This window comes from Orbicella franksi, chromosome 12, assembly GCF_964199315.1.
Source record: "Orbicella franksi chromosome 12, jaOrbFran1.1, whole genome shotgun sequence".
NCBI lineage: Eukaryota > Metazoa > Cnidaria > Anthozoa > Scleractinia > Merulinidae > Orbicella > Orbicella franksi.
This window is the reverse complement of record NC_138156.1, coordinates 15,786,262-15,798,326: the sequence shown is the minus strand read 5'-3', so window position 1 is coordinate 15,798,326 and position 12,065 is coordinate 15,786,262. Positions and strand designations below refer to the sequence as shown.

Here is a 12,065-nt window from a genome sequence, read left to right as displayed (position 1 = left end):
ACACAGGCACAGTGTCGAATTTGAAAAGCTGGCGAGAGCATAATTTGTCATTTGGGTGAATGAAAAATAGTTTCAGTTGAGGGAAAACATCTTCATTTGAAGGAAACTATTTTAAGTCATCTTCTGGGAACTCAGAAAGTATTTTGATATAATACTTTTCATTTCGCGCAGCAGCGCCTAAGTATGTCATCACTGGCAAACTTGCATGTTTCACCGAAAATAGAGACTTACCTGGATTTTAACATCAAAAATGCTGGCTTTGTTTTCGCGGTAAAAATATGCGGCTTCTTTTCGCGTACAATTTCTACAGCTTTAATATATCGCTGTTGAGATAAGTTTTGTACAGAGAAACTAGAAAATGCTTGCAGAAAATTGCTAAAATCTTAACAAATAAACACAGCGTTTTCGTGCCCAACGCAGCTATTTTTTATTCCTGGAAATAAATTTGATTGGGGCAGATTTTGATCACATGCTAGGCAATCACTTGTGAGCCATGAGTGCGCATCACGCAATCAACTAAACAATGCTATAAATTGAAATTTTTGTCAAGCTTCATCTACTTGAACACTTGATTACCCTTGAGCCTAAAATTTACCTTTTCTTCTCAAAATCGTTATCAAAAATTTAGTTGGTGAACAACTTGCCTGGGTCCTTGCCCATGGGGCAAGTAAGGAGAGAAAGTTACTTGTTCGAAGGGAAAATCTACTTGTCCCGGAGGACTGGACGGGTTTTTTTTCAAGCCCTGCATATCCCGTTAATTTTTGGCCTAATTATATACCTCTTACTAACCGAGTTCGAGGGCCGTACTGTAAGTTATGGACCGAGTTTTTCCCCATCAATTTATTGCCCAAGCGCGAAGTGCACGGACCATAAATCAAAGGGGAAAAACTGGGATCCATAACTTACAGTACGGACTGAGTGTCTGACGGCTTGGGAACGATTTCTATTCATGCGGAGTGGCTTAAAATTTCTAATGCACCTGGAAAGCAATTGGAACTGATCGTTTAAAATCATTAGTCGGTGTTAATACACAATTTTGTTCTTTTACTTGCTAAAAAAAGTTAAGGACACTTGTCGATAAACTTCGAAACATTTTGGTAACAAAAACAGCTTTAAATTTTAGCGGGCTGTACGGTAGATTACGGCCCCCTAAATTGACCAATCACAGCCCGTGTACTAACTGTGAGATGTAATAAACTGTATCACAAACCAGCAATTTTCTTACTTGATATTCTGGTAAATATGTTGTAAATATCCATTATCCAAGCCTGCAAATAATTTTTGTGTATAAGCAGGTCATTTGTCAGGCCAAGGACAAGTTTTGACTTAACAAAAAGCCAGTCTGGTCAGACAAATTTGTTTTGTGATTAGAAATTAAAAATAAGAGACATTTGAGACATTTTGGTATTTGAGTGCTGACCCTTCACCAAAATGTTGGTAGCATATTTGAATGGCTTAAAAGTAAAGTCAACTGAGTGTAAAATGGTTAAGTCAGGTATTTTACCTGTTAAAAATTGACAAATTTACAAACGGTTGTACCCCTAGTTTGCCTTCCCTCACTCGATCATCATGTATTCTGTATTTTCCTGCATATCACGTTTTCCATGACATCTAAGGAAAAGCACAAAAAATCCCACATGGACAGGTTGTCAGTATAAAAACTCACAATAATATTTAGAGACTTGAAAATTGGCTGAAATTGATTCTTTGACTTTTTCTGAAGGCAAGTTTCTGCTGAAAATTTTTGGGGTCAATTGAATAAAAAATTTGCATAATTAGATGAAATTTGAATTGGAAGTGGTTGTGATTACAAGGCATGACTAATTTGTACATTTACGCTTTTCTCAAAAATATGTCTGTGGTACGGAAACTAATTCAAACTATGCTGAACCACAGAGGTAAAGAAAGACTTTAAAGAGCTATAAAGCTGATTTTAGATCATACGGACTAGAAAAACATTTGGTTACGTTTTAGAGGTTTTAAAGTATTTAAAAGCGATTGCATTCAGATAAACGAAAATTTGGGCCGTGTAGCCAATTTGCATAAAATTTTAATCGGGTCAAATTATGACTGAAAATTAATTCCACAACACTTGCAGATAACAAGCAATGAGTGACAACATAAGACCACAGATTTTAGCAGTTTTTCAGACAAACATGATTCAGACTAAATGAGGCTTCATGATCTTTTCACGCAAAATGTGTCAATTAACATATAGCCTGAATAGTGGTGTGTTTACAATTTGACGTGGCATTTAAAATTACGTCTCAGAAATGGAATAAAACCAAAACTGATAACAAAGCTTTTTTTGTCTACCATTGTTTGGCAGTTAATAAAATAACTTGTTCCATAGTCAGCTGAAAATTTCCAGTTAAAATATTTTTTGTTTAGCACAGAAATTTTTTGTTTAGCACACATTTTTTGTTTAGCACAGGTCAGAGTCTCTGACCAGGCTAAGCTTTTACCTGTCAAAACCTCAAATTTACCGGACAATTGTCCGATGACTGATGGTTATTTGCAGGCTTGCTTATCCCATTAATTTTTTCCACAAATATCTGGCATCCTGTCTATTTTTGCATTATTTTTTTTTGTAAAAAATACCTCTCAGTTGGTGCATCGGGGTATGTTATGGACGGGTCAATGGATGAGTGAGTGAGAGATGTATGTATGTCACACCAATCAGATTGGATCTATCATAAACAGCCAATCAAAGTTCTTGTTGTAAAGGTAAATGGTATGTGAGAAGATTTGATCCCGATACAGTTCAGAACCGCCATATTTATTCTTCTATAAAAGATGAGGAAGTATTCATACATTGGGCTTACTTTGGCATTTTCTCTGGGTTAGGCTGAGGATTTTGTGGGCGGGTTTGATAATCATTTGCAACTGGATAATCAGTCAAAGAAACATAGTGTTTGGCATATAACTATGAGCATGAGATGAAGGGTGAGCTTTTCCCATTAGGTAAGTTTTTGAATTGAGTCTTAGCCGCTCTACTACTAGATTTAAGATGTGAATGAAAATAACAAGTTGATGTGGTTTCCATGATAGGATCAATTGTATTTTAGGGGGGCAGAATGCACTACTGGGAATGCAAAGAGGTTGTGACCAGGTTGAAATGGTTTGCATGTTGTATTGAAACCTAAATATTTCTGCAGAGTTCGTAATGAGTGTTCCAGATGTGTCATTAATTTCAGCATCCATTGATAAGTTTCAATGTGAAAAGCGAAGAGACTACGATTAATTTGGTTAACAGAACAAAAAGACATTATCCTGTGATGATTTTACAATAATTATAATGGTTCTTGTTTACTACTGGAATGAGAAGATACGTTTTAATGAAACGAAATCTTTTCTCTTCAATGTAGCTCAATGTTATCAGGGTTTTCACTTATTCACATTAATAACCAACATGAATTGTAGTTGCAGGAAAAGGAAATTATTTTTGTTCAAGATAACTTAAGTGAGGTATACGAAGTCTTGAGCGTTATATTGTATTAAACACAAGGACTTTGGTAATTGAAAAATAAAGACTGACGTGTATGTTGCCGGTTTGTGATTTTTTGTCCAGTTTGGAGCGGAGTATGACAGTTACATACATTCATTGGGTTGTTTCAGAGTGCATGTGTAATGGTGGCTAGTTATGAACGAGATGAGCCTTGAGTTTTGAAACAGTTCACAAGTTAATAGTATGCAAATGGAACAAGATATTTCTATTTTTAGTTACAAAGGTAACTTGATACTTTAGTTTTTCACCAGGAGTAAATTCAATTAGAGGTCACAAATCGTTGCTTCTAGTTCTTAGGACATGTTTAAGAGGAGACGAGACTATTTAGATTTGAAACAGTTCTAACGTTTACTATAGTAAGTGCAGGTAACGATTGCTTTGTTCTTGTTGTATGCAAGTATAATAACAAGCTTTTTTTAGTTACAAAGTGTAATTTGACACGAATCGACACAAATGACGAATGACATGAATGACGAATCGTAACCACTTGTTCCCACGAGATGTGTGCTATCTTTAGTTACAAATGGTAACTTAACACTTTTGTTTTTTACATGGGAGTAAATTCAATTAGAGCTGACAAGTTATCAGCTATTGTTCCCAGCATATTAAACAAAAAAGAAGCTTTCATTTCAGGACGGTTTTTACGTCTCTGCAGTAGCAGTTTAAAATATATCTTTTGATTTGATGGGCATTTTATGACATTCTTTTCAGTCCAATATTTTTAAATGTGGCTGAATATGATTTAGGCAAAGTTAGACTCAAACCAATGTAGTCAGCGGTTTCCACTTTTACAGTACGTGACTTGCGGGGCGGCCCTTTGGAGATTTGCAGGGCTGTTTTGTCACATTGCATTGCACGTACTGTGCTGCCAGCTGATTGTTGCGGATCATTTCCACTGATTCATTCAGTGTGACGGTGCCAGTTAGTGGCTGCTTTTGGGGGTGGTTCCCGCTTCCAGGGTTGCCATGGATACCTCCCCTTCCGCTTATGGCTTCTGCTCCCCACTAACCTTTCAGGCACCACTTCCCAAGCTCACCTATTTGTGATGAGTTTAAAGGTAAAAAGTATGAAAACTGTTCAACTGTTCTTTGAAGACCGCGTGACTTTCAACATGTCAGAGAGGTTTTTTTCTCTTTCTTTCTATTTTTGGTGAAGTAGTGTTGTTGCATTGTGTTGTATAAAAAGGATAAACTTATGACTCGTATAAAATACAAAAAGTTCTCTTAACTTGAGTATTTTTGAGCAAAAATTCCTTTTAGGGGTTGGAAGGGCTATGTGATTGGTGAGTGAGGGAGTTATGCATGTGCACGTGTCACACCAATCAGTGTGGGTTGTATCAAAGAACAAACCAAATTGCCTGTTAGAAAATAAGATGGTATCTACATTAATCTGCAGACGTGTCAGGTTAATGTAGTTTGTTCAGTCAAACATTTTATGACTTACTATTTAGTTATCTTACCATTACCGATGTAACATCGTATGTACATCATGAATTCCCAGTTTCTTTCTTGCTGTACATCGCAACCAAAAAAACTTGTCAAATTAACCAAATCATTACTGTAAACAGTTCCATGAACACTCCTATCTCCGAGACTTTTAGTTCACAAAAAAATAACTCTTGCACGCCTTGCCTGCCTATGTTTTATCTAAATATTAAAAACTTTGTGAACGTAAACCCTGAGTGCATTACATTATAAATATAAGCATGTAACCTACAGCATGAAGCCTCTGTAAAACTTGATGCTCCCTCTCTTGTTCAATAATCCTCTCATTTCCATCATCCTCATTGATGGCGCTAAAATCAAACCACCTCTGAAAACTAAACATAGACAAGCTCATCTAACTAATGGAAATAAATTTTCAAATAAAATCCAAGGAATTTAGGGGGAAACTAAACAGCTGCCCAGTTGCCATTGGTTTGTATTGACTCAGTGATAGGGAGCAAGATGTGAAGTAAAGTGCCTACACACATCTACAGCCAATTCCCATAGCCAGTCCTGAAATCAAAGTGGAACTGTCATTTACTTGTGGATATCTGACTGCTGATTTCCCTTTTCCAGTCAAAAACTGAAGTTCTATCCCGATTTAAGATGTTTTGAAAATCACCTTCTGAAGCCGGCCACTAATACATTCACTCCAATTCACTCGTAAAGAAAAAGTGCTAAGTACCAGAAAACAACTGCCATTAATTTGTTATAACAATTTATTATATGGCTAGCTCCATGAGCGGGCAAGATGAATCAAATCCTGTGCTGTGATTGGCTACCCGAGCAGGAGAGATGGAGCTATCTTGCCCGCTCGGGACTACCCGCCGTGTCCCGCAAGAAAAATTTCCACGAAAGCCATATAATAAATCCTTTATTGACCAAGCTTGTTCAGTCAAGATGGCTGGATATTGGCCTTGTTCTTGTTTTTGTGTGTTTATGGACCTCAACTCTGTCTCGGTCCACAAACATGCAAAAAAGGAACTTGGCCAATATCCCACCATCTTGACCTCACACTTGGTCAATAACCCATACAGATTAGCTCAGATTACCTAGATTTAAGTTGAATTAAGCTTACCTTTCTAGGTCATCAAATATGTCTGGCAGAAGAAAGTTTAACAAAGACCATAGCTCTGACAAATTGTTTTGCAATGGAGTGCCTGTCAGCAGCAGACGGTTTGCTGCCATGTAAGTCTTCAATTCCCTAAAAAACAACAAAGTAAAAATTTATTGTAGTGTCATGACCAACTCTACAATGAGTTATGTACAAGGCAACCAATCACATGATAGCTTTTTTGTTTTTGGTTGAGTATTCATATATGCATGGTATTATGCATGTAAAGGCTGTGTGTAAACCTTGAATGGTCAAGTAGATTAAAGTACGTATTTTTTTTTCATTGCACCTTGACTCTACAATAATGTTACTACAAATTTGACAATAATACATGCATTTGTTCCAAACTTTACCATTACACTGTGCAGTATAATCGAAGGCTTTTGTGCAAAAAGGGCGTATATAGCATTTTGGGCCAATTTTTATTTTTTGCAGGATCAAGCTAATTTTTGGCAGACTGACTTGTTTTGACACGAAAAGCATCGTTGCGTAATTGTTTTTGTTGATTTGCACTTTGTTTTCAAGAAGTAACGTATGCAAAAAACTCAGTTTTCCAAGGGTATCTTTTTGAGATCTTTTGTTGAGCGAAAAACAAAAGAAACATTTTGTTTTGCTAAATGATGAAGTCACCCAAGCGTAGTATTTGCCGCTAGTTTAATTATTCATATAATTATGCAATTCTCTTACTGTTGCTTTGTTAGTGCAAGTGAATAAGGTGCTAAATGGGCCGGATTCGAGTATGTTTTGTCGTGACACAGGTTTGATATGAGGTCGGTCGATTTTTTTTTTCTGGTCTATTTCTCTGCTTCTTTCAAAACTCAAAACATTTATTTAAAAAAAAACTGTGCCGCGTCAAAATCTACCTTCGAAGGATTTGCTCCAAAAGATGCTGCTCGGAAAACTGAGTTTTTTTGCATACATTATTTCTCGAAAACGAAGTGCAAATCAACAAAAACAGTTGCAAGGCCACAGGCAAGAATGTCCCCTAGATTTTTTGGCCATTTTGAAAGTGCTCAAAAATAGTTCATGTCATTGTTCCTAGCGAAAGTAAGTTAACCGTTGCGACTTGCAATTGAACCAGAGCTATTACTCAAATACAAACAACTTGTGATGGCGTTAATGGAGGAACACTGCCTTGCGTTTGGTTAGCCCATGCGACTTCCGGTGATAGCGTGACAAAACCACCTCACTTATCTCCCCAGCACTATGAGCTGAATGACAGACAGCACGTGCTGGATTGGACAAGAGTATCGGTTAGCAAGCGATGTTCAAAGGTGCTGAAAAAACAACAACCTTGGGGGAAGTCGCTGCGCAGACTTCACCGCACCACACAGGAGTGACCCTTTGTTTATTATGCAGGAATACATGACCAACCTCGTCTCCAAAGGGAGGGAGGGAGGGAAAAATCGAACGATGGATTTACAGTAAGTAATAGCTACGTTGCTTAGACAAACTCAAAATGGACTCTGAACATTTAGAACATTTACCTATTTAGACCTGAAATAAAGTGTCTTTATTGTTCAAAAGATAAAATTACATATCTTATGTTACATTTAAAAATAACAATGTTAATGGGCTACAATATGTCTCAACATTTTTGAGCTTATACGTTGCGTGAAATTAACATTTTGCTGTTTTCTAAGTGAAATCAACATCCTTTCCGTCACGGGGGTTAACATGAAATCAACATTTAAACCTTTTTTGACCTAAAATCAACATTTTTGAGCTTATACATTGCATGAAATTGATGTTTTGCTGCTTTCTAAGAGAAATCAACATCCTTGCCGTCGCGCGTTAACATGAGTTAACATTTTAACCACTTTTGACCTGAAATCAACAAAATTGAGCTTATACGTTGCGTGAAATTGACATTTTGCTGGTTTCTAAGTGAAATCAAAGTCCTTGTGGTCGTGGCGGGCCGATCCTTTATTATAATAAACCCAGGCGAGACTTTGACTTACAACAAAGGCTTGGCTTGGCTATTATAACAAAGGATTGGCTCTGTTTATCATAACAAAGGCCCGGCTTCGTTTATTTGAAGGACTCAGCAGGAAAAGGGCGTTAGGTATTTTAATGAAAAGTGAACTTTGTCGAAAACGCTCCAAATTTTGCATGCAGTTTTGTTCAGGTATGTTGACCAATGTCCCATAGTTTTCGCGCTAAAGTTCGCTTCGTTTTCGAGATATTGCGTATGCAATAAACCACTCGGTTTTTCCAACCTGTGTGCCTTTTTTGCATACAGAAGTTGTATATTTTCACCAGTGAATTAATCTTTTGACAAGGCATTAATATATTCATGTTACACAATGCATCAAAAGTTTATCACTGGGTCAGGAGAACCAAAATAATGAAATTTGGTTTTCCAGTCCCTCTCACCTTATTAGTTTACAGTTCAGGTTTTTAATGCGATGACCCTCATCAACAATTATGTATTTCCAGTCCAAGCCATGCATGCTTTTCTGATCTCTCATACAAATCTCATAGGAAGTTATTACCACTGGAAAAGCAAAGATTTTGCCTTCCACTGGTATCAGCTTTTCCATCTGGTATCTCAGACGAAGGCGATCCTCTTGTGAACCATGATAGAGTATCACAGGGATCTGAAGAATCAAGACAACCAAAAGAAAATTAATATGGATAAAGCATACATGTAATTAATCAAAATGTAACTTTATAAAGCTTTATAAAACTTTAAAAATTCAAGGACTTTACAAGGACCCTCCAGGACCAGGGCTCGAAATTAACTTTTTTGTCCGGGAGCCAGCTGGCGAGTAACGGAAAAGTTTTGGTCGCCAGATCGTAAAGTTTGGTCGCCAACTTTTTTTATATATAACTTACACAAGAACACGATTTTATACATTACTTTGCATGCAAGAAAAGTCACAATTGAAGAGCAAAAACAATTAGAAACAACACGAGTAACACTTAGTTATAAAGCTACCGTTGTTCTCAGGTGATATGTCTCTGGTCCTAAGGTAATGGTTGTCTCCATAGTCATTTTAAATGAAGCGAAGCATAAAACATTTTAAGTCCATGACTTTCATTGTGAGACAAACACGGGTCATTGCGTATTTTCCCTTTGCTACGTCTTCGAAATGCCATTCTTTATTTCCGACTTGCTTTCCTCAACGCCTGTCAACAACTGATGAAGGATTCAAAGTTTGGATCAGCCTTTTGGCTGAATCTTCATTCCATGCACGTAAAAACTCACGTGATTCCTTCCTTGGTGTCAAAGTGCACCTGCAATCCAAGTTTTGGAAGAAGCCGCTGAAACAATATGGCGCACCGTGAACACAGTATTAACGTGTTGATATACATTCAATTTTTTCGATTATCTTGTAATATTCAGACATTATTTTACTGGGGACGGAATGGTCAGTTGTACACTAGCTACCATATCCGATTGGTTTCCTAATATAAAGATTTAAAAACAAAAGTTGTGTCGTGGTTTTCTTTAGTTATTGGACAAAACGCGAGTCGCCAGCTGGCGACCAGTTCTGAAAATTTAGACGCCAGTGCTCAATTTTTGGTCGCATTGGCGACCAGTGAGTCACAATTTCGAGCCCTGCAGGAAATACAATGTAATATTCTCACTTATTTCTCAAGATAAGCTGCACCTATTTATTCAAAATTTTCCTTAAAAATCAGGGATGCAAGAACATCAGGACAACATGCCATAAATTTGCATAAATTGATGCTTTCCGTCGAAAAGTGTTTTAAGTCGGTAAAGCAAACTAATAAGAACTTCAGTGAACTAATAATATCAGAGTATGCATCTATCATTGCCTTTACAAGTTTGGCGGCTCCTAAAAGAGCTGTTTCAGTTCATAATCACAGGCTTACATTTCCTGCTGTTAAACTACATTAAACCTTCGATAAAAAATCTTTTTGCCAGTTAAAGGTCACCATTCTAGCTCATTCTAGAGCAGCTAAATGTTGCGCGGTGGGGAATCACTATTCCGCCCCAAAGCTGTGTACATGTTAAGTTTACATGCGATTAAAGAAAGTTTCAAAAGCTACTTGTGTCCAGAACTCCATCTCCTGGTGAAATGCCTGGCTACTAAACTACGAATGGATGAATGAACGAATGAAAGCATTTTTGTTGTTGTATGTAAAACTTTTTTACTGAAATGAGAATTATACTAGGGCCATGAAGCGGCCTGAAGTTATAATTCAAATTATATGAACAGACGAAGTGAGAAATATATGAGACAACAAATGGTAGGAATTTTCCAGTTAGTGCTTCAAACCACTATTTAATGCCATCAGAAGGACAAACCCCCCTTAAGAAACAATAAAAGGGGCCTGGGGATACCCACAATGCCCTGGGACCTAGATCTTGTGGTCCCGTGATGCTTTGGTGGCTTTTGAACACCATGGAATAGACAGGCAAAAGAGAGACTCCATAGGAGGGAGGTATGAAGGGTGGGAAGCTCATATATTTCTCACTTCATCTGTTCATATAATTTGAATTATAACTTCAGGCCGCTTCACGGCCCTAGTATAATTCTCATTATATTTCACAGACTCCGTTCGAAATATATGAGACAACAAATGGTAGTTTTTAATGCTGCCACTAAGAGCAATAAAACAGCCACGGTTCCACATAACAAAACATTTAAATAAGATATATATTATATATATAAATCAAAACTCAACAGGAGAATAGCTGAGTTTACAAGTAGATCTACTTTGAGGATAAGAACTCAGTAGCAAAGTCTGAAGTAAACAAGGGTTTATAGTAAAATGTTCTGAAAATTGAAGCAGAAGACCAGTCGGCCATTGACATGATAGTCAACAGCGGGACAAATACATTGACAGCTGCTGTCGTAGATGCACCATGCACAGAGTGAGCTTTAAAAACGTGACTGTCTATTCCTGCTGCACTCATAAAGGTTTGTAGCTAACGCCCCAATGATGTAGAAGTGACCAGTTTGTGGGGGCGTTTAAATGAAATAAACAACTTATCGGGAAGATAAGACGGGATAACGGGTCAAATGTTCCTGGATGATTTTAGATATTGTCTGAAACAATCTATGGGACAGAGCTTCTTGTCTTGGTCAAAGCGGGCAAAAAATGCTTCTGCTGGTTTATCTGCACTGCCAGTTTTTCTAGGGACGGTGAGTCTGAAAAAACACCCCTTCTGGAAGGACACTGCAATGTCCGAGATCCAGGGAAGCCAAGGCGGAAATCCGTTCAGGACAGGTTAATGCAAACAGGGTGACTAACTTCATTGAGATACCTTTAAGTGATAGGGTGTTGTTTTTCCCCAAAGAAATCATGTATTTAATCATAACATCAGCATTCCAGGTATGGGAATACCTGGGCTTTGGAGGACGTTTATTGGGAGCTCCTTTAAGGAACCTAGTAACGTAAGGATGCTGACCCATTGAAAAAACCGTCTATCTTTGGATGAGTTGACAAAATAGCAGAACAAAGAATGGTAAGTGATCGGTATGCTAAGCCTTCGTTAAAGAGTTCTTTTAAGAAAATTAGAATGTCACTTATAGATGACGAAAGATGATCAATTTGCCATCTAGTGATATGACAAGCTGGAGGTACAAGTAGCTGCAATGAGTAGATCGGCAACGTTTGTTGGAATGCCCTCAGCTTGGAAACGTTAGTAGAGATGTGAAACATGGCCACGTGAAGGCGAGGATACATTGGATGAACTCAGTTCAGGTTGGTTGGGTCTGTTAAGAGGGTTGGACTGTTCGGTAGCAACACTGGCTGAGATATAGAAGTCTCAGCAGAATCAGCCACCAGGGCTGGGCTTGCCAGCCTGGAGCAACAAGAATTAGTTCCATTTGGTCGATTGTTACCTTCGTCACGGTTTTGAATATCAGATTGAAGTGGGGTGGAGGGGGGGGGGCATAGCCCCGTAGAGGAAACCAGTTTATCGTAAAGGCTTTGTGTAGATGGCTACAGGGTCGGGTCTCCCACTGATGTAATCCGTGAG

General features: G+C 37.9%; 1 protein-coding gene and 1 pseudogene across 1 annotated transcript in view; both read right to left on the bottom strand.

Annotated features, from left to right (window-relative positions):
- LOC145464359 (lymphocyte-specific helicase-like) overlaps positions 1-12,065 on the bottom strand; it is a 46,585-nt gene that overhangs the window by 15,729 nt on the left and 18,791 nt on the right. Inside the window, exons 10-12 of the mRNA XM_081448215.1 lie at positions 8,483-8,706; positions 6,071-6,196; positions 5,225-5,327 (exon numbers count right to left, since the gene is read on the bottom strand). Coding sequence (XP_081304341.1) covers positions 5,225-5,327; positions 6,071-6,196; positions 8,483-8,706 — 453 coding nt within the window. The remainder of the gene's footprint in view (positions 1-5,224; positions 5,328-6,070; positions 6,197-8,482; positions 8,707-12,065) is intronic.
- The window catches only part of LOC145463633 (uncharacterized), a 3,637-nt pseudogene continuing 969 nt past the window's right edge, over positions 9,398-12,065 (bottom strand).